Below are 22,984 nucleotides of genomic sequence, written 5' to 3'. Positions count from 1 at the left end.
CAGGAGGTTGTAGAACAAGGGTTCTCAAACTGGGGGTCAGGACCCCTCAGGGGCTTGCAAGGTTACTACATGTGGGGTCGTGACCTGTCAACCTCCACCCCAAATCACGCTTTGCCTCCAGCATTTATAATGGTGTTAAATATATATTTTAAAGTGTTTTTAATTTATATGGGGGGTTGCACTCAGAGGCTTGGTATGTGAAAGGGGTCACCAGTAAAAAAGTTTGAGAGCCACTGGTGTAGAACAATCACGGAGTTAAATGGAAGTGACATTTTTATTCTTAGGGCTCTGTTAATAAGGGCATTTATAAAGGACAGTACCCTCCATTTTTAGCCCACTGGTAGACTTATAGGTAAGCAATCTTTCATTCGGGACAAGACCCCCTCCTTCCTCAAAGTAAGTGTCCGAGCTGGTACTGAGAACAGCAATCCTTGTTTCGGTACAGAATAGTTACACTAAGGAGCAGCAGGGTTAATACTTGGGAGTATGAACATCCAGACTAGCACAAACATTTACTAACAAAGACCAGTAAAAGTAGGCTTTTTAACCTGGAATCTATTTGCCTCAATGGCTCCCTTACTTGCAAATTTATATACAAATACCTTAAGAGGAACAAGAAGACATTTGTAGGAAGGTTGCAGCTTTGTGCTGGCACCTGGCACTGCCCGGCTATGTGACATTTCTTCTAAGTGTGAATGAAATTTGGCACTTTTATCGATTTCTACAGCTAGAGGCATAGAGAGTGATTCTAAACATGATAATTAAAAAGCCAAACATGTACTATAGTAATTATATGTCTATACACACACACACACACACACACAAACACAAGTGTGCTGTACATATAATCAAATACAGTACATGTTTAGATTCAATTCTGTTCACATACATTAACATTTCTTTCTCTAATTCTGACAGAAAAGCATGCACTTACAAAAAAACCAAACCCATAACCTTTGAATTGATCCAGATGCAATAATGGAATAATTTTAATCATTGGGATTTGGACATTTCATTACAAATACATGAGTATTAAAGTTTTATGATCACTGTTAACATAATTTACTGACAGTATGTTCAGTCTCAGTTGTCTCAATATTACTGAAATAAACTTGGCTTATGCCAATTATACTGTGCATTTTAATTACATACAGTGGGAGCTTGGAACTCTAAAGAATCTGCACACATCCACTGAGGTTCAAAAAAGTTGTGTAGATAGCTCCAAAGATTAAAATGTACACCAAGCATTGCACCTTTATGTTTTGCAAAGACAGGTGCCCCACACCAACAACTGAGAAGATTATAAAACCTATATTTTAACTGATTTTTGGAACATTTGGTTAATCTGTGCCTTTAAAACCATCCCAATTCTTTTGGACAGGGTACCTGTTACTATACATTAGATTCGTCTGAGAATGTTCTTAAAAGAAGAGGTCTGACAGAAGGTCTGGACGACAGTGAATCAGATTCCTTCCTATTGCTCAGTTTTTTCTGTAATAGTGAGGCAAAAATACTTAAAGCACATGAGAAATGTTCATCTACCCAGTGGTGTAACAAATAAAAGAAGCCTTATTGAATCATTCTGTAAGAAAACTTTAAGGTAAATAATCAAAAAGACTAACCCAAGACATGATTTATAAATGCCAAGATTATGAAATATTGGCCAAATTTTTCAAGTATGAGTGCCGAAGAGTAAGGCACCTTTGGTGAATATGAGTGGTGTGTGCCACAACTCTGAAGATCACCCCCGCTTATTTAGATGCCCAGTTTTGAGCATCCAAGTTTGGAAGTTTCTCGGAGAGGGAAAGAATCCATCACCCTCTGCAGTAGTATTTTTGGACACTGAGAAGTATGTGGCAAACACAGCAAGGTGAAAATGAAACCAGCTAGGAACATGCATAAAATGCTCTGGTATCTTACCATCCCCATAGAGAGCAGCTGCAATTGAGAATTGCACTCAGCGTAACTGGTACAAAATCTTTGTTTATTTTGTCGAAACTTTATAGCTTTTACGAATAGCAAAATACATTCTTTACTGTCATGTAAGTAAATATTGTTTTGTTAGCCAAAGGAATGTGTTCAAGAAGTTACTGCTAGCCTACAGAATTGGTCAAGTGCGAGATGGACTGTTTGCACACAAATCAAATAACTGGGAGCACAATCAAAATAAAGTAGATTGTTGTTTCCATGTTTCGAAGAAAGCTTTATCTAACGCACTCAAACAGGCTCTACGGGGGAAAAGTGGGTATGTAAAGACAGGGAAAGATCCACAGTTATTTCTCACAACTCCATGGATTTCCATGGAGCTGCACCGGTTTACACTAGCTGACAATCTGGTCCAAAATGCAGACTGTAAATCCCCTGAGGGTGTAACCTGTCTTACGTCTGTCTGTCTGTCAAGCACCATGCACACCTATGGGTCGTATTAAATAATGAGGATGCATGCAACAAGCACAGCTGAGCTGATGTGCAGCAAGTTGTTGCAAAGCTTTAAATAACAGGATAGCGACACCAAAGGGAAAGGGGTAGACAAAATACATTTAAATGAAAAGGTACCTTTAAAAAACCGTTTATTGCACAAGCAGATCTAAAAACCACAGGTTATCATGGTTATGCATTCGGAGAAGGAAAAAACAGCAGCACAAGCAAACTTGTACTGATTGAGAAAGGAAATCACCTTATTCATTCCAAGAAAAGCTGTGATTGCTGGAAGTTTGAGAGAGCATGAAGATAGTGGATGGTCCTGAGGAAGGAAGGCGTTTCGTTACCTAGTTCGCAACAGCACAAAAAGGTGGAAAATGGCAGCAGAGAGAGAGAGAAATGCAGAAACCAAAAGAAAACATGAATGCACTTTGCATTTCAAAACACTTGCACAGAGAAGCATCGACAAATACAGGCCGAGTGAACAGCAGTGCACTGAAGAGAAACATTAAAAAATGGGACCGCTCCAGGTGAAATCCCAGCCTCACTGAAGTCAAGGGCAAAAATCACATGGATTTTGATGGGGTCAGGATTTCACCCGCCATTTTTCAAAGGAGAGACAGGAGTCACTGCTCTTGCTATTCAGACGCACTGGCTTTTGAAATCTTAGGCAGCACGTTGGAAGTTTAGGCACCTGAATAAGTGGATTTTCCACCGAAATCAGTGGAGGCTGCGGCTCCTCGACGCCTTTCAAAATCAGGCCACTTACTTAGGCGTCTAGTTACAGATACAAGCGTCTAACTTTAGACCCTCATGTCCGAAACTCTTGACTACAATTTAGTATTGCTACTTGAAACATAACATCTTGAAACCCCCATCTTGTCTTTTTTATGTATATACACATCGGGGTGGCCAAACTTACTAACCCTCCAAGCCATATAACGACAATCTTCAGAAATTCAAGAGCCGGCACACAGCTGCCAGGGCTCGAGGCTTCAGCCCCACTCCTGCTGAAGGAGGGAACCACCAAACTACTATGTTGGATGGTAGGTGTATTGCTTGCCTGTGTAAGCACAAGGGATGAAATCCTGTCCCCGGAGGGTACATCTACACTGCAGACGCGAAGCCTGGGCCCTGACTCAGTTTGAGACCAAGCTCCCCTGCTGTTCACACCCAAATCAGTCTGACGTGGGTCAGTGAGCAGTCAGAACCCAGGTTCTATGACCTGGCTAGGGCACTGGGTCAGAGCCCAAGTCCGGTGTGATCTGGGTCCAAGCCCTGTTATTTTGCAGTGTGGACGCAAGTCAAGCTGCAGACCCAAGTCAGAAGGGCTGCATGGTGCCATATGGATGTGTTAGCACAGCTGTGAGATCTGGGTCCAGCAACTGTAAACCCGGGTTAAAATGCAGTGTGGGTGTTAAAGCACAGGCTTGGATGCATCTAGTTCACAATCCCAGGTCCCGCAGTCCCAGGCTTAAAGTGCAGTGTAGACACACCCCAAAGAAGTCAACAACAGAACTCCCAATGACTTCAGAGGGGTCAGGATTTCACCCTGGGTGAGGAAGTTCTAGCCAGATCAACAGTGGCCTGGCCACAGCTTGGTCAAGGACGCACCTTTTACGCACAGACCAGCCCAGGGATTTTCAATGATTAACTTTTGGGACACAATGCAAAGCTGGAACGACCCCCCCACCAAACTCTACCCCAGAAGGAAATCTTGGCACCAGACTCCCAATCTACTAGATGCTGTCACCTAAGTTCCTACAAGATCCAAATCCTGCTCCCACTAAAGTCAATGGGATGAGGTTTTAGACCTGAGTGTCTTCAATCACCAGACTCATTATACCACATTTCTCCCACCTTGAGGAAACTTCCTCACCACCACTGCTGAGATTAAACCATTCTTTTCCTTTGAAATTGGCCAGTCTAACTTCCTAGAAGTCATTAGGTTATATTTTTAGCGTCTTAAACAAAAAACGAAAAAGAAAAGAAAAATTCTAACATGGTGACTCAAGGTCTTAAGAATTGGATGTCACCTACCACCCACCAAGCTGGTTAGCCTTCTTTATAAACTGAAGGGAACACAGGATAAGCACAGATTTTTAAAGAAGAGTCAGATACTGGGTTTCTCGTCTTTGTTCTGACCCATTAATGTTCTCAGAACCAATGTAATAAAGAGTTAAAAGGAAAACAAACACTGGCTGTTGAAACCTGTCTGATAAACATAACAAAGATTCCAACAGTTTTCATTGCTTATAAAATTGAACACTAATAATTGGTTTCACAGATTTTGTTATTTCATAGGCACATGTATTGCACTATCAATATTGTGCCAAGGGAATCTAGCAAGTGTTTTAAGGAAACATCTTTAAGACTTTGATATTTTTATATTTAGTTAAATACCAATTTTTGGTCAAAATACAGAGACCAGAGAAAAAAATTACCCTGAAAGAAGTGCATAGAGCTTACAGAAAAGGATACCAGAGCACCATGAGAAAAATCTCTTCTTCCTAAACTTCAGTATTTGAAAGTAATTTTACGATTTCATTGAACACAAATTCTGATGAAACTCAATGTAACCATTTATGTTTTAAATGACACTAACATTCTTTTACATTGCGGGTCATTACATTACTAATGACTGCTTAGTAACCTGCTGCTTAGAGATGTGCAAACAGAATTTTGAACCTAAATTGCTAATATACCCCCTCTGAAAATAAATACATGAGTTATGGGAGGAACACAGAATGACAGGCTAAAGTAGCTGAGCATTAGCAGGTGCCAGTAAAGGAGGAGGAGGAGGAAGTGGTGGAGCTGTAGAAGGACGGGGCTAAGAGCTCTGATGTGATGTTGCAGAGATGTTTTTAACGACTGCAGAAGCACATAGCAGGGAACATGAACTTTTCATTTTCGTTAACATAGAATCATACGACTGAAAGGGACCCCAAGATGTCATCTAGTCCAGTCCCCTGCACTCATGGCAGGACTAAGTATTATCTAGACCATTACTGATAGGTGTCTGTCTAACCTGCTCTTGAAAATCTCCAATGATGGAGATTCCACAACCTCCCTAGGCAATTTATTCCAGTGCTTAGCTACCTGACAGTTAGGAAGTTTTTCCTAATGTCCAAGCTGAACCTCCCTTGCTGCAATTTAAGCCCATTGCTTCCTGTCCTATCTTCAGAGGTTAAGAAGAACAATTCTTCTCCCTCCTCCTTGTAACAACCTTTTACGTACTTGAAAACTGTTATGATGTCCCCTCTCAGTCTTCTCTTCTGCAAACTAAACAAACCAATTTTTTTCAATCATCCCTCATAGGTCATGTTTTCCAGACCTTTGATCATTTTTGTCGCTCTTCTCTGGACTTTCTCCAATTTGTCAACATCTTTCCTGAAATGTGGTGCCCAGAACTGGACACAATACTCCAGCTGAGGCCTAATCAGCACGGAGTAGAGTGGAAGAATTACTTCTTGTGTCTTGCTTACAACACTCCAGCTAATACATCCCAAAATGATGTTTGCTTTTTTTGCAACAGTCTTACACTGCTGACTCATGTTTAGATTGTGGTCCACTCTGACCCCCAGATCCCTTTCCGCAGTACTCCTTCCTAGGCAGTCATTTCCCGTTTTGTATGTGTACAACTGATTGTTCCTTCTTGCACCATCTTCCATGCACTTTCTAACCACAGCTGGGCTGGCTTTCAATGTTGGGGAAGTAGGCAAAGATAAACTGGTGCTTTTCACCAACATTCAAAGACAGTTACCACTATTAAAGCTTGCAGCAGACAATTTCTATTTTACAAACAGCCCCTCCCACCACTCTTCCCCTTCTTTTAGCAGAGTGAGACTGGCCTTCAGGAAAAACTGCATCATGCATGGGAAAACCCAGTGTCTTTCTTGAAGAGACAGCAGGTAGTGATAAAGAAAGAGGACAGCCTGGTGGTTAGGGCTCTAGGCTGGGACTCTAGAAAACTGGGTTCTAATCCCAGGTCCACCACAAACTTCCTGTGTGATCTCGGGACAAGTCAATTAGCCACTGTGTCTCAGTTCCCCAGCTGTAAAACAGGCCATGGGGATTACAGTGGATGAGAAGCTGGGTATGAGTCAGCAGTGTGCCCTTGTTGCCAAGACGGCCAATGGCATTTTGGGCTGTATTCGTTAGTACGAGGATTGCCAGCAGATCGAGGGATGTGATTATTCGGCACTGGTGAGGCCACATCTGGAGAACTGCGTACAGTTTTGGTCCCCCCACTACAGAAGGGATGTGGACAAATTGGAGAGAATCTGGTGGAGGGCAACGAAAATGATCAGGGGGCTACAGCACATGACTTATGAGAGGTTTCAGAGTAACAGCCGTGTTAGTCTGTATTCGCAAAAAGAAAAGGAGTACTTGTGGCACCTTAGAGACTAACCAATTTATTTGAGCATAAGCTTTCGTGAGCTACAGCTCACTTCATCGGATGCATACTGTGGAAAGTACAGAAGATCTTTTTATACACACAAAGCATGAAAAAATGGGTGTTTACCACTACAAAAGGTTTTCTCTCCCCCCACCCCACTCTCCTGCTGGTAATAGCTTATCTAAAGTGATCACTCTCCTTACAACGTGTATGATAATCAAGTTGGGCCATTTCCACCACAAATCCAGGGGAAAAAACCTGGATTTGTGCTGGAAATGGCCCAACTTGATTACCATACACATTGTAAGGAGAGTGATCGCTTTAGATAAGCTATTACCAGCAGAAGAGTGGGGTGGGCGGAGGTATTTTTTCATGCTTTGTGCGTATAAAAGATCTTCTACACTTTCCACAGTATGCATCCGATGAAGTGAGCTGTAGCTCACGAAAGCTTATGCTCAAATAAATTGGTTAGTCTCTAAGGTGCCACAAGTACTCCTTTTCTTTTTATGACTTATGAGGAGAGGCTGAGGGAAGTGGGGTTATGTAGTCTGCAGAAGAGAAGAGTGAGGGGAGATTTGATAGCTGCTTTCAACTACCTGAAAGGGGATTCCAAAGAGGATGGCGCTAGGCTGTTCTCCGTGGTGGCAGATGACAGAACGTGGAGCAGTGGGCTCAAGTTACAGTGGGGGAGGTCTAGGTTAGACATTAGGAAACACTATTTCACTAGGAGGGTGGTGAAGCACTGGAATGCGTTACCTAGGGAGGTGGTGGAATGACACAATGACACAGGAGTGACACAATGAGAGACAGGGAGCCTCTCACTAGGTGCAAATGGTGCATTGCTACCCTGAAGTCTCTCAGGTGTTTAGAAGAACGGACGCGCCTCTTCCAAACAAGGGAAGTGTTGTGGTATATTCGCTCATTCCTTACCTGATGGTTTTTCCTTTTCGCATTTTTTAAAACTACTAGAAGAATCTCCGGGAAAAGGCTGATAAAGATAAGGAGAACTATGGCCAGCCAGGCTGAGATGGACGTCACCATATGAGCAAATATAAAATACATTCGTTGCTGCTTCAAGAAAGGCCTGAAAGAGAAGGGATACAAACAGGCTCAGACAATACAATCAGCCACGGCAGTTTTCCAGCGAGGTGAGATTCAAATGAAGACTAGCACTTTCACGGGACACATTTTCATATGGAGGAGGAAGGGGGATGTCTGCATGTGTAAAGAGGGCAGCGCTTGTGCCTGCAAAGATCCCCGTTGCCGCTGCTTTTATTTTACTCTCTCTTCTAATTCTCATCTGGTTGCTCCGCAATCTACTGAAACTGCTCTAGAAGCAAGTAGTAGCTCCCTCCCAGCAAAGGCTTGGAGCTTCTTTTCCAACGCCATCCTCCAAGCCAGACACTGTTTGTCACAGTCACTCTCCAGCTCCATCCTTGAATTCTCTCCTGATTCTTCTCCTCTTACTTCTACATCAGCAACTCCTTCTCTGCTCTGCTGCTGTGTGTCTCTCAGACAGTCAGCTTTTGCCCCTACTTGATGTAGTTTCAATCACCATTATCCATGCTGAGGGCTCCTGAATCTCCCTCACTATTTAGTCTCCCACCTCTGACAGTCCCATACCTCCTGCTGGCCACCCTGTGTGGACCCACAGCTTCCCCCTCCTCTTCTCAATCATAGGCAGACGTGTCACTGCCCTCCCTGGAACGTGATGTTTTAGGGCTTGTCTACACAAACACTGAGTCTGTGGCAAGCTGGGATTTGAATCTGCTCCCACACTTCAACTGCCTACGTAGACCCTGCTGATGCACATTAACAGTTCATTCGTGCCCTTTGATCTAGTCCTCTTTGTAAGGAAAGCAGATAAAAGCTCAGTAATAAAGAGTTATTGCGCATTGCTGGTATGGGGTAGATTCACAGCCCAGCTTGCCGTGAACTAAATCTTTGGGCAGACGAGCCCTTATTCAAACTCTTTCCTCTTCTCCATTCAGACAGGCCACCTAACCATGTCTGTTTTCCCCCTAAAACCACAATTCTAGGTGCAGCCCTTCCCTCTCCACTCAGCAGCTGAAGCCCTTGTCCAGGCATTCAGTATCACACCTTCCTCCTTGACTCCTGCAACGCTGGCGTCCATCATCTCCCTGCCTTTCATCCTACTCTCCACCAAGCCAGCCAAAATGCTGCTGCCAGGTCATGCTCTCCTGCTATTCTGACCACATCACTCCCACCTTCAAATCCCTTCACTGCCTGCCCTTCACCTTCAGCTACCAGTTCCTCATCCAGTTCTCCAAGGCCCTTCTCAGCCCCGCCACTGTCTGCACCTCAGCTCTCATGAGTGTTACTATTCTGGCCGCCTGCCGCCTTAGATGTCCCTTTTGTATCCGTCTACGTCTCAGCTACATACTTGTATCCGGGCTTTGCTTGCAACACTCTGCCATTTTTCCTGTTAGCCGCCGCCACCACCTTCTCCTTCAAAATCCCTCCTTCGTGCTCTGTTTCTACCAGTGTAAAAACAGACTAACTCTTGAAATCAGTCGTTTCCCCTGATTTCAAGTGGTGAAACTCAGAAGAGAACTCAGCGAGAGGGTCTCTTTTTGTTACCTCTCATCTTTCCAACAGACAAGCTAGATCAGGTCAAACATTCGTTAAATGCACCGATGCGCGTATGTTACATTCAGATTGTGCTGGTGTCAGACCAGTATTTTTGCAGCTGGCCAGAAACTCTGGGATTATGTAAAAAAAGTTAATCCTGAATCTATTCCAACTGCTTGTTGGAAAACGCCCCCCAGGCAGGGATTACTGCTCTCTAAACACACACAGTTTCATCTTACATTGCAATCACCTCATGCTTTTTCAAAACATGTTTACTTCGGCTTCTCTTTGAAGACATTCTCAATTACCTAACCAAACTGTAGCGCGTGTGTAATAATTAGACTCTTCGGAGGGCCATCGCTTGTCATTTTTCCTGCCTGTTTTTCTCTCCTACCCCTATTCCCTTATTTTCCGTCTCATTTTTGACTGGGGGGAGAATTTTCAAAAGTGCCCAAGTCTCAATTTCAAAAGTAGGCACATGGGAGCCGAAGCCCATTGGCTTTCAATTAAATGTAGAGTCTAAAGAGCCTATAGCATTTTGAAAAGGAAAACTCTGAAAATTTTATCCTGATCTCCACAAGACCAAATCAGCTTTCACTGCTTTTAAGGCTTCCCCCATATGTTATCTCCTCACTATTTCTCGGTCATTAACATTTGCTATGATCTTAATCCCTGAATACTAAGAGCAAGGCATTTTGATGCCATCTCTAAGAAGCAAAGACAAACACTGACTTCTGAAATGAGGTTTTACCTTGTCTAGTCTGTACAGTAAAATGCACAGAACATTAATATTAAGGAAACTATTATTGAGAAAAGTTACCCAAAATACATCATTTTACCTGAAACTTGGACTCAAGTAGAGCTTTCTGAGATGGTTTTTAGTGGTGGAAGTCCAGAGACTCAAGGCCCCCAGAGGGTTAATTGTATCTTTCTACCTCTCCTGATGACAGAGGGGAACTGACAGATGCATGGGAAGGAAGCCTCATACATAAATGAGGACAAGAATTCTAAAGCATCAGTTGTTTAGCATTAGCTCAAAATATTTAGCTATGCAAAGTAAACGCTCCAGTGGAAAATTCATGAATTTCAGTGTAATGAGATAGCTGGTAAGATTACAGACAAACATCTGTTTAACATCTTAGAGTCCAGAGCAAACAATGCCCGTAGCCCTGAAAGTTACCTGAGCTCGTTTATTAGCAGACAGAGACTGAAAAATGGACCCAGCACCTACTGGCTTGTGGGCAAAGCCTACAACTCAGGGTGCTGTCCCTACCAAATAAAGGAATACAATGGCTGAATGCTGTTTATTGCAGGGGGACTCAGTCTGAAGCATATTAAATAGAAAGTTGCCTAACAAGTTTAGTTTACTCTGGTTCACCTGCTTTTGTTAGACACGTTGGGTAAAATCCTGGCCCCACTGCAGTCAATGGGAGACAGGCCTGTCTCTTCCTGGCTTCATTCCACATTTTCCCCCTTACGAAGTATCACAGAGTATCAATTCCTGCATTATTTCCATTGTCTGCTTCCTCTGTTCTCCTTCCCCCTCTATTAGCATCTTTCCCACAGTGTGTGCTTCATCTCCACTACATTTTCTCTCTCTCTCCCTCCATGTCACCCATCCACCCACACAGCGTTTGAAATATTTACTAGGACAAATTAAGATGATGGCCGTAACATCCAAGAATACCCCCAGGTAAGAAACCAAACCCCCCTTCTTCACCAAAGCTCTTGGATTCACGCCAACGTGTCGTTTGTTTGCAAGCTCCATCTTTTGTAGACCCCAGCGAATAGGTGTCTGATCAATCCAAACTCTTCTGGCCACTGGAAGGGAAAGGCCCCCATTCTCCCACCTTCCCTACCCCACTACACATGACCCACAGCTCCCTGGTTGCTGCTCAAGTAATAGTGATCTCCACTACCCTACCTACTAGCTTTCCCTAAGGAGTAGGGAAATTAACCGGGGTCTCTTAAGTGACCCTGTTTCCCACAGGGAACTCACAGTAGCAGCAGTGAAAACTGACAAGATTCAGCGTCAATTTCCACTTGGTTACACCATGGGAAAGCCATGAGCAGCAGCAGCATTAGAAAGGTCTGTCTGAAGACTGAGGAAGACAGCTCTGCATCATATCGCATGTGAAAGGTTAGGTTTACAGCCAAGGGGCTAGAAACTCCATTTTTGTTTTTAAAGGTAAGCTTTGCTTCTGTACAGGTTGATAGAAAGCCGTTCCAAGCAAGTACTATCACCACAAGCAAGTGGCTTTTACAAGCTCTGTTAATACACAGTGAGAGTTCCTTGACTTATCTCAAAGGATAATGAATCACTAATTCCACCATCACAAAAACAAAACAGAAAACAAAAAAACATCCCCAGCAGTTAGGTATTACTGCAGTTGCCATGAAACAATAAATAAGACAGTTTCACATTTGGAAACCATCATCTAAAGATGTTCATTAGCAGACGGACCAACTTTAAGCTCAGTCTGCTTCTTGGTGATTTTCTTCCACGCAGTTTGCACTATTTGCTGTATATTAATCAGCATCTGATACTATCTAAAACTATTTACTGATTTTAGGGATCTATCATTTTAGATTAACAACATTTCCCACCCACAATCACTGGATTCCTGCAGTCCCATCACACCCATGAATTCGGCCATCTCTTTCACACAATGCAAGCTCATTCACCTAAAGACAAAACAAAAAATCATTGAAAGAAGAAAGATACTTGCCAAATGATTCCTCCCCAAAAGAACGAGAAAAAGACATAAAAGGCTAAGGAGCCCCAAATCACAAAGTGGTTCATCCAGGTCCAGAATCGAGTATCTAACGCTAGCTATATAGGTGAAAACAACAAATGGAATAGTAGTTAGTTACAAAGTGTATCTCCAGTGCCATATATATCACAAATTTTTCTTCACATGGAGTAGAGTCTCCTTCCATTCATGTAGATGTCTAAATTCACTAGTCAATTGTCTCTTAGCAAAGGTTCACCAATGAAAAAACTTGATTTGCACATTGGCACAACACCAACAAAAGACCCTCCCTGATGAGCTTTAAGTCACCACTGAAAGGCTTCACTGAAAACGCCTGACACCACTCAATACTCCATCTGGGAAATGACTGTGTTGTGAGTATATTCTTCCCACACGCACCACTTGCTCTTCTGAACAATGGGTCAGAAAACTCTTGTAAGGTCTTTGGTGAAGGGGCTGCATCTTCCCTAATGATGCCTGGGAATTCTGTGGGGAACAAACCGGGGGCCGACGGATGTAACAACATGATGCTTTCTTGCTTGAGGTAATGGACTGGCAGGCAGTAGCAGACTCAAACCTCAAACCGTAATCTAACCATTACGAGGGGACAAAGACTGACCCTTTGCCAACGCAGGCTGTATATAGCACACAGTTCACTGCACCCTGGATCCTTGATAAAGACTTTGGGTTCTACTGCAATACAAATGATTAAATTATTATGATTTGGCAAGTGTATTTTTACGGCAGAGCTCCAACTCATTGAAAAATACTGGAGCCAAGACTGGGTAAAGAAAATTTTTCTGTTGTATCTCTCTCCTTTCCTGAGCTGAAAACCCCAGAGGTGAAGGTAGGGAAGAAAAGGCAATAGAACAAATTCGTAAGTACTAGGGGAGAGGACAAACCCACACCCCATGAAAAATCTAGACGAGACTATAAATTGTGAGAGATACACTGTACAGTAAAGAAATGATGGACATTTTAAATATACATAAGAATCGAAGATCCAAAACCTTAAGGAAATAAATGTCACTGGTACATTATAGCATAAAGTGTATAATTTTACACTACCGTACACACAAATTTATTTCCGCTATAATCTTTCAATGGCATATTGAAAATAAAGGAAAGTTCTAACCTTCAGAGTGACGGTGAACACTAATATAGTGAAAACAATAGTTCCAAATGTCCAGTTCCCAAAAACCTGAAAAACACATTAATCGTCATATGTATCTCTTTGTCTTGTTGGAAAAACAAAACAAACTACACAATTAGTAACTAGAGTGGGTAAAATTCAGTCGAGTGACTTATTTTAGAGTCAACTATACAAAGTTATGTGCCACCATATGCTCTTGTAAAGCTAGCTGCCCATTACAATATTCCTATGCCATGCAGTACCATACAAACAATTAACTTGTTGTGACAGTAACAAAATCTTCTACCAACAGCCATGTTTATCAAGAATGTAAGTCACTTGGACCACCTGTAGTTAGGTGATTTACTCAGTTTGTGCTTTCTTATAATATGGAACCCATAACAGTAGCCGCACTTTTCGTGTAACTTTGTTCCATTTGCTGAACATACTGATTGATATTTTCAAACTAGAATATTCTGAGTTTGCTTGTTTGCAGATCTAGTGACTACGCACAACAAAGAAAAAGCAGATACTGCATATATATCCGAATGATGGCAATGAATGGGACAGATGCTTACCACAGGCTGTCAAGATCTGAATGCATACATTAAAACAGAAAGTGAAATGCAAAAGTTTTAAAAAATGCAAAAAAATTAAAGTTAATAGGAGCGAAAAAGGATTCAATCGAACATACATGGATATTATGATTAATAGCTGGTAGTAGTCCTTACAGTCCTAAGTAGTTACAAAACAAGACATACCCACTTAGCTCGTTTTCAGAGAGTCACGCAGACTCAGCCTCTCAACTCATTTACAGAGCATACTAGCACAAAACAAATTCATTTGAACAGAACAAGAATGATAATAGAAAGTCACCCTTGACGTACGTAAGGGTGTTGCAATTCCAGTACACTGAGTTAACTGTGTTATAAAATGAAACTCATAAAACTTTTCCAAACATTCTATGATACGTGTTTTAGATCTACATGAAATCAACCCACAATCCAATAGCTTCTCTCAGAATATCAACTTTCGAAAGAGCTCCTTTGGCATGGTTAAGTTTCACGACAAACCAGAAGGTTTGAAGTTGACGGGCCTCATCCTGCTATCATTCTGCACACAGAACTCCCCCTAGAAGTTTTGTGCCAAGTCTAAGTAGGAGATGGTCTCATGGGTTTGACAGCAATCACATTTGTATATGGGGTTGTTGTACCAGACAGCATAACCATTTCTAAATTGTTTACATGGCAAGCTGGAAGAGGCTTCACATACAGAGAATAAAAAAAAAAAAAATCTTTCCTAATTTGGTTTACAGATCTAAATTATTCCTGCTCTACTAAGGGAACTCATGACTACATCATAAGACAAGACTCCAGACACATTCCACTGACTGATACATACACATACTATACAACGTGTACAGAAACACACACACTAATATACTCAACGGGTTTTTATTTTTATTTTTTTTACCTTTCCATTATCTTCTAATGATGAATTTTGAAAAAGAAAGTAAACTCCAAAGAAAAACACAAGTCCTTCAAAGGTGCCTAGAAAGGTCCAGTATAAGAAAGGCTTCCACTGTAACATGGCATTATCGGAAATTTTCCTGTCAAGAAACAGAGTGGCACGAAAAATCACTTTCACTTGTTCAGAGTCTTTCCACTGGCTTCAGTGGGGGTTGAATCAGGCCCTTCATTTTGGTGGCGAGATTTGTGTGACACAAAAGTGAGTGTCTCACTCTCGGGAGAGAGCACAAACTATCTGAGAAAGCTATGACCGCTGTGGCTCAGCATATTAATGCATTTCCCCCCTTTCACTTCTAGAGAAGTCACTTCAAACCCTGATGCAGTCCAAACTGAAGACAGTGGGTTGCGCTATTATTCTATTCCCATGTTACAAAACTACTGCAAAACTTAGCACCTGTAAATTTCAACAGCTGAATTTTAAAAGAGGGCAGTAATAAAGGAGTAATTGACATGATCAAATGAATTGCTAGCCCCTCGCCATTTGCTCCCGCCTAATCTACATTTTTCAAAAGGTAAATTTCCTCAAGTTCAGAAACATTAATCCTAGATATTGTGGAGCTAGCTCCTTTCCTTTGTTAAGGAAAATGCTCGGGCTGACAGCAACCTGCTGAACTGTATGCAAAATGTACATGAACATGGGGGATTTTGTTGGATTTGTTGGGGCGGGGTTAATTTAGATACAAGATCTGGCACTTAAAACAACAGTCGTTACAGGGCTCTGGGACACTTTCACAGAGGGCTCTGCTGATGTTGTTGTAGAAATGAGCTCCCTCTGGTGGAATATCTCAGTGTACCATTCCTTCTGTTCCTTCTTGTCCATTTCCAAAGGATCCCAGAACAATGCACATATACTAGAGGAACGGAGAGATTCCAAGCACTGCAGGCTTTGATTACTGCCATCTATAAGTAACAGTTGCTGGATAGAAAAAAACAGGTTCTCCCAAAATCTCTAGCAAATATACACCCCCATTCAAGAGAAGCTTTCATAGTCTTTTTATTATTCTTATTATTGCTGGGATTTGGAGGGTTAGCTGGAGCTAGAAAAAACAAAACAAAAACCCAGCATGTAAGTGAAAAACAGCACCTTCCCCACCCCCCCCTTCCCTTATAACTATAAATGTATTACTTCAATTTCCAGCAGGCTGGATTCTGCAAACAGCTGTGGCACTGAACTATATTTATTGTTCATAACACAGAGGCTTACTTCAGTCCAATTATGATGTGGCAAAGGCAATGCAATAATAAGCCGAAAGAGGAAGACGTTCTGTAATTTGTGTTTCTGAGAGAAGGTCGTTTCGTAACAGGGCTAACACTTGGGGTCAGGAAAATCATCAGAGCTTCTTTCCTGCACGTTTTATTTTGTCTTTGCATTGATGTCCTGCAGCACTTTTCCATTCACAGGATTTTTATAAAAAGAAAAGGAGTACTTGTGGCACCTTCGAGACTAACAAATATAGTGGCTCAAAATTCAAGCTCTGCAGAGCAGCCACCCGGCACTGTCTACAGCAGTTGCACTGCAGTCACTTTGTAGTCAGCCACACAGGCAAAGTCACGAGGATTCAAATTAGAGCCAGCTTCTTGTAAAATTAATTTGTTTTTCTTCGGGCTCGCCTCCCTTTGTATTCTCACCATTCCCTAGCCAGTCAGGTGAGTGCATTTGCTACACAGTATTCAGCAAGGGTCTAAAAACATGCCATGGTGTTTTGCCAAATGGAAGGAGGGTAGCAGAGGACATTTGCCAGTCAGACACTTGAGTACCTATTTCGAAAGCAGGCAAAGTCCATCGCATACGTTTCCTTTTTGAGATCTAAGGCAGATTACATTCTGACTCCACACGAGCGCCTGGTGAATAGTGATAGCTGGCTCCTGTCTGGGACAGGGCTGTTGGCTCGAACAGGTCGCTGCTACCATGACAGATGCCAGCCATACAGCTTGGCGCACTTTCCTGTCCTGCATTAATACCACAGTGATAGTCACAGCGTAAGACCCCGAATAGAAAAGAAAGGCGCAACCCTGAATTTGTTTCACTCTAAATGCGGATGATAATCTCTGCAGTTTACTTGTGGGCATGGGCAACAGGAAAACTGGGATCAACTGTGTGCTGACAGTATGTTAATAAGAGAGTCTGAGAACAAAGTGCCTCCTTTAGCCAGTGATAAAGGGATTGCGACAGGTGTGCGTGTACACCAGCGGCTGGTGGAGAGGAAGGAGAGGGAGAGAGAGAGAGAGAGAAGATTGGAGAATCTATGCATTTGGTCTCCCATGAAAAACCATAGGCTCTCTGATAGCCTTTACTAAGGAAGGTGGCAACCCCCCAGAAAAGAAAGACTTCTATTAACCAGCACTTTTCCCTAGCAATGTTTATACTTTGTTCCTGAAAGCTGTTGTGGGACAAAAGTCTTTGGCATTTAGCACCTGAAGTGCGGATTAAGGCCTTGTTGGGGGAAATGTAGGAAGACATGGGGAGGATTGGGAATAAATTAACACCAAGTAAGGATCTAGCTCCCTACATGCCAGACTTTCAGAAATATGCATCTCTTTGAGTGAGTGCATCTCTTCTCTCCTCATCATGACATGCCTTCCGCACTCCCATCACCTGCTCGCATGTCACTGGCTGACTCAGGAATAATACCCACTTTGTACAAGACACAGCAGCAGAGGGGCATGCTCCCTAATTTCCCTTTCCCACGGAAAGTGAAACTGCAGTCATAGCCCGGCACACTTTTGCACCGATACAGCAATGAGCTTCTGCCTTGTTTAAATGGATTGGAGAATGCTACAGTGAATAAGGGCCCCTTCAAAATGACTACAGATAAGCCACAGGACCTCAGAGTAACACGCTAGTTCCAAGACTCATCTCAAGAGACAGAAGGACCTGAGCCTTTTCGGTACTCTTCCGTTCCCTCCTGCCACTTCACAGAGGCGGGACCGGAGCGTCTGGAGATCAACAGTGTCAAACGTTGCAAAATTAATCTTACTAACAAGCCTTAATCTCTGCCAGAAAGTTAATGGCAAGAGCATGCTGGGAACTTGCAATACCCTTTGTTACTTACATATACAATCTTGGATCTGAGGTCAGAGTTTCAATGTTGATATGCTGCTCCAGTAGACTGTAGGCCAGGATAGGCAGTGATGTGAAGCAGATGTTGTACATTGTAAGGTAAGCAGCATCATACAGAGGCTTAAAAACGGCAGAAGGGAGTGAATAATATTAACAGAAATGTCCCCCTTTACTTTAAAAATTTCCCACTAAAAAGAGAAAAAGCTTTCCTATTCTTACCCTCCACACACACAGGACAGTTCATATTCTTGTCAAAGCAACAAACAAATGACTAATTTAGCCCAATTCATGCTTGAAGGCAACAGGGTTAAAGGCAAGTTGTATTTGCCTTTACCGCTGTTACCTTTTAATGACAAAAGTCCTGTTTCTGCCCCAACTGAAGTCAAAAGGCAAATTCCCAGCAAGCTTGATGGCTGCTGGATCCAGCCCAGTGATACTTTCAGATTCCAAATTTAAAATGAGGTTCCTTCTGTTAATCAAACAAACACTCCCCTGCAGTCTCATTCTTCACCTTTAATATGGGAGCTGGAAGGTCAAGTATAAAAGCAACTCGAAAAGAAGTCTAAGAGTGATGTGGCTGTCATTCTGAGTATTACCAAGAAGCAGGGATCTCAAACAGACAGTGGCTGAATTTGTATCAATGTAATACAGTCTTTCAGCCACTTTCATTATGTTCCCAGTCTTTTCGCTCAGGTTCAATGAGGACCACTGGAAAGTTGAGCTTGAGAGCATACATGGGAGGCTTTGTCAGTGAAGCAAGCCTTTTTAGGTTGTAATTAAAGAGCAGTTGAGCCCATGGGATTAACAAATTAAAGTGGCCTGGTTAAAATCTTGGACTTATTGTTTTAGGAGTGCAGCATGGGAAGGTAGGAGGCAAAGTGATTTTAGAGCAGCCACTTCCTACCTTGTCAACAGCTGCTCTCTTGTTTGGATTCTAATTAATAGAGCTGAGACCTCCTAAACCACTTTAACAAATGCACATGTTCTGTCCTCGGCACCTGCTCTCTGAAAGATTCCTTGTTAGACTACGACCAAGAAAAGCCTCTTTTTGTTTCAATGGAAGTCATTTTCCAATTGCCTGAATGGTTTTGCTCTTCCTTCTGATTGCTCCTGGGGCAACCCAGAGACAACAAACAAATGCACAAATGAGCACAGGAACCCCAAACTGTTGTTCCAAAACCTTTTTTGTTTTTTATGTTGGTCACATCATCCCACCTGTCACAAAGTTCTACACAGCTGGGCAAAACGTTCTACACAGCTGAGGCACTCATTTGGACTAGGTCGAAGACAGGTTCACTATTTTATTTGAGACTAGGTCCTCAACGGGTTCATTATTTTAAAGCTTGTTGTTAAAAAATAAGCTCCTCTACCTAGTCTGTAAGAGACATTTTTAGTACAAGGAGATACAATACTGTGGCTTTGTTCTTTTATAAAATAGAGGAAGTGATGTCAACATGAGTTAATAGCAAGACTTTCTAAAAACGTTCTCTTCTTACTTTTGGAAAATGCCCACCTGTGCATGGTTGGAAAAAAGAGAAAGAACAGTTCGGAAATTCTTTTTTAAACAAAAAAGTTATACCTCAAATATTTAATGTTCCAAATCTGGTGCTTAGCAATTAGATTACAGTTTCCATTAAGTGGCATCTTTGATAAAGTTAGGTGGAGAGCACGCAGGATAACAAAACCAAATCTCAACTATGGAATTTCACTTTCTGACAGTTTAGAGTGTATTTTTATCAACTTGTTATTGGAACATACCTGTTGTGAGAATCCACAGAAGAACTGGTATAAAAATTGTGGTAAAATGAAGCAAAGGTTCTAGAAAAAGTAGAGACAAATCTTAATAGAGAAGCATCTTGTGTTCTTAAGAGCCGTTTGATTTTTAAATATAAATCTGAATTATGCTTCACATTTACTGTATGATCATATAGCAAACATTTAAGGCTAAAAATTTGGCTACGAGACATGAAGCTAATACTATTTGGATTGTAAACTCTTTGGACCATCTCTTTGTTGCTATGGAAAGACAAACAATACAGCTTTAATATTTACAGTGGGCACTGGAACAAGCCCTACAGCAGAAGATTAACACACAGATTGTGTACAGCCCGTAACCGTAAGACATATATTACTAACTATACCACTAATGATGTATTTTTTTAAAGCTACAAAGAAAAATGAATTACAAAAAAGTACTACAAAACAAACTTTAGTGGGCTTTGCAATTGGTCAGGGAAAATGCCCGAGTAGTGTTCAATGACACAAGCTTTGTTAGCTGACTGGAAATCCTTACCTTATAGAAGAAATACTGTACAAGGTGTGCTATTCTCACGTAATATAAATGCCCGTGTCCTAGTAACAATTTTCTTAAATGCTTAAACCTCGGCACAGCATAGTCACTGTTTCTTGCTGCCTGACGACCTTCTTTGCCTTTTATACCTGAATGACACATAAATGTGGTGAGTGATTGACAGGGTGCTGGAATTTAGATTCAGACCAGCCACTTGATTTGCCAACACAGTTTAACGTTCCAAACTACAATATATATACAAAAAAAGACTTGCCGATTTCATAATGTTTATATGAAGGAAGCACTTGTCACCTCCCCAAGGATCCCAACGTGTTCGGCAGATTGCCATTCAAAACAACAGTGCCATTCTGGGGCGGAGATCACCAGACAAGTGAACTAGGAAGTAAAATCCTAACTCTCCAAGGATCATTACTGTCCTTCACAACAGTAAGGTCTTTTATTTTGAAGTTCTTATCCAGCAGGCCCTAACAAAATAAACTGCAAGGAATGGAGTTTATCAGATGATTAAAGAGTGGGAGTTGAGTTTTGCCTGCATCCTTGCCAGCATTTAAACACGTAGTTCTATGCATTCTAGTTATTTCACTGCAGATACTTAGAATACTAAGCCTTCCCCCCTTATATAGCTGAGCTCAAGACAGCTGATTTTGTTCAACTGACAGGTACATTTAATGAGGAGGTCATTTCAATGGCCAGGAAGGATGACCCCATCTTTTCTCTTCCATCCTTCCCGTCTCAGTGACAGTCAAGTTCTCTAATGTTTCTACTACCTCTGGCAGCATTGGAGAAAATCTCAGATTGGTTTCAACATGAGATCAGTCATAAGAAAGGGGCGAACACATTAACATCATTGGAAATCAATCTTTGGAAAGTAGATTTTGATCCACTGTGGTGAATTACAACCAGCTGTAGGCAGCAAAACAGCATTCCAGTGAATTTACAAACATCCAGTTAAAGAATATAGGCCAATTTCAGCACACCTGGGCTAATCAGGTGCTAATCCAATTAAGTTTTCAGGCCCAAAGCTAGCAATGATGAGATGAGTAGAGAAAGTTATACATTTGGTCTAACCTGGTGCCCAGTCCTGTTTCCATTGCCATCAACAGCAAATCTCCATTGATTTCAAAAGGGGAACAGAACTGGGCTTGAGGGGGATACAACAGGAAAAGCCAGAGAAAGGTGCAAGAAAGCGGGAATGAACCAATATTATCTCACACCTTCATCGCTTTGACTGCTACATTCTCTCCTTGCAACAATTTGACATTGAAATTGCACTCATTTTATACTGATTGCCAAATTGATGCGAAAGCATTATTTTGCCCCTTAAATCTGCTGTCTGACAAACTGATCCATGCAATTTGCATGACCCCTGAATTGGGCCCTGTATTTTCTGAATGGAAAATGTAGCTTATTTACTTATAAATCGGCATCTTACTTTAAATAAAAGTTTCCCATGTACCTCAAGCAAGAAGCAAATATTTTCTTCGGGAGAAATCCTGGTTATTTTGAAGTCAATGGCAAAAACTCCCATCGGCTTTAATGGGCCCTGGATTTAACCCTTAGCATTCAGAACAGTCGTTATATTTTACAATCCTGTAATCTAAACCCTTAAGAATTGATTTCTCATCTTGCAAACATGGTACAGGCAGAACATGTTTAAAACCTTTCATTGGACAGCTCTCTCATATTTTCAGCAGTGGGAAACTGGACAGGCACTCCCTGTTACCAGAAAATCCCTGGCAAATCCCTGTACGCTGCACAAAGAGTGTAGAGCCATGCGTTTAAAGATAATTCGATGCATCAAGGATCTAGCATCAACGCTTCATGGGTCTGATTTGGCTCCTGCTTTATTCAGAGGGAGTTTTGTCAATGACTGCAATGGGAGCAAGGTCAGGCCATGTGAAAGCGAAGGCGTGAACTGAACAATAAATAGGCAAGTCTGTAGGCTAAACAGACTTGGGCAAAGTTTTCAGAAGTGCCTCTGGGGCACTAATGGGTCTGATGCCCTGTTTTACTCTATATCAAGTAAACAAACCATCAGCTTCTACATTTCCATACATTATTTTCCAACTACAAGGCTTAAAGGCCATAGTATATTCTATCTATTTTGTATTTTACTTATTTTCTTCTTATGAGGAGGCAGTGTGGCCTAGTAGAAAGGGACTCCAGAGACCTGGGGTCTATTCCCAGCTCTGCCATTGACCTGCTGGGTCACCTTGGGAAAGTCACATGCCTTCTCTGTGCCTCAGTTTCACCATCTGTAAAAAAGGGCTAATGATACTGAGCTCCTTTGTGAAGCGCTTTGAGAGCTATTGATGGAAGGAGCTGTACTAGAGTGAGGTATTATGATTTCCACACATTTCTCACCTATTCCGACATGTGCTTCCAAGATCATGCTAACATCATTGGCACCGTCTCCTACTGATAGTGTTATTGGATTGCCCTTGGTGTTTTTCACCATTTTAACAATCTAAAAAAATTCAAATACACAACAGGTCAGCAGAAATGTCCAAAGAGTCAACCGTTCTTTCAAGCACTCTTGAATAACTCAGCACATACAGTACTGGCCAGGAGACAACAGCCTCACAAGTGTTTTTTCTGGTTGAAAAAAGTAAGCCAGATCAGCTTTTCAACAAAGTGATTCAAACTAATTCACACCGGGTTGAGATTCAGTGCAGCCTTCATTTTAAAGCCTGTGAGGATTTTCTAGTTGTCCTAAAAGCCCACCCAACTACATCCAATTCCAGTTAACACAATCCAACTGCGGCCAAGCGAACTGCAACGGGTCT

At 41.9% G+C, this 22,984-nt stretch overlaps 1 protein-coding gene across 5 annotated transcripts in view; it reads right to left on the bottom strand.

Annotated features, from left to right (window-relative positions):
- ATP11C (ATPase phospholipid transporting 11C) overlaps nt 1-22,984 on the bottom strand; it is a 119,089-nt gene that overhangs the window by 5,449 nt on the left and 90,656 nt on the right. For 3 of the 5 annotated variants that reach the window (XM_037908068.2, XM_043521775.1, XM_027822543.3), the window contains exons 21-28: nt 22,563-22,665; nt 20,181-20,326; nt 19,646-19,705; nt 17,880-18,007; nt 14,771-14,906; nt 13,301-13,366; nt 12,142-12,245; nt 7,751-7,904 (exon numbers count right to left, since the gene is read on the bottom strand). In XM_037908068.2, the coding sequence (XP_037763996.1) occupies nt 7,751-7,904; nt 12,142-12,245; nt 13,301-13,366; nt 14,771-14,906; nt 17,880-18,007; nt 19,646-19,705; nt 20,181-20,326; nt 22,563-22,665 (897 nt within the window). Of the gene's footprint in view, nt 1-1,386; nt 1,492-2,677; nt 2,769-7,750; nt 7,905-12,141; nt 12,246-13,300; nt 13,367-14,770; nt 14,907-17,879; nt 18,008-19,645; nt 19,706-20,180; nt 20,327-22,562; nt 22,666-22,984 lie in introns of all 5 variants that reach the window. The other 2 variants (XM_043521777.1, XM_043521776.1) reach the window with 2 other exon arrangements.

This window comes from Chelonia mydas, chromosome 9 (assembly GCF_015237465.2).
Source record: "Chelonia mydas isolate rCheMyd1 chromosome 9, rCheMyd1.pri.v2, whole genome shotgun sequence".
In the NCBI taxonomy this organism is placed as follows: Eukaryota; Metazoa; Chordata; order Testudines; family Cheloniidae; genus Chelonia; species Chelonia mydas.
Note: the sequence above shows the minus strand (reverse complement) of the source record. Positions and strands in the feature narration are given on the sequence as shown.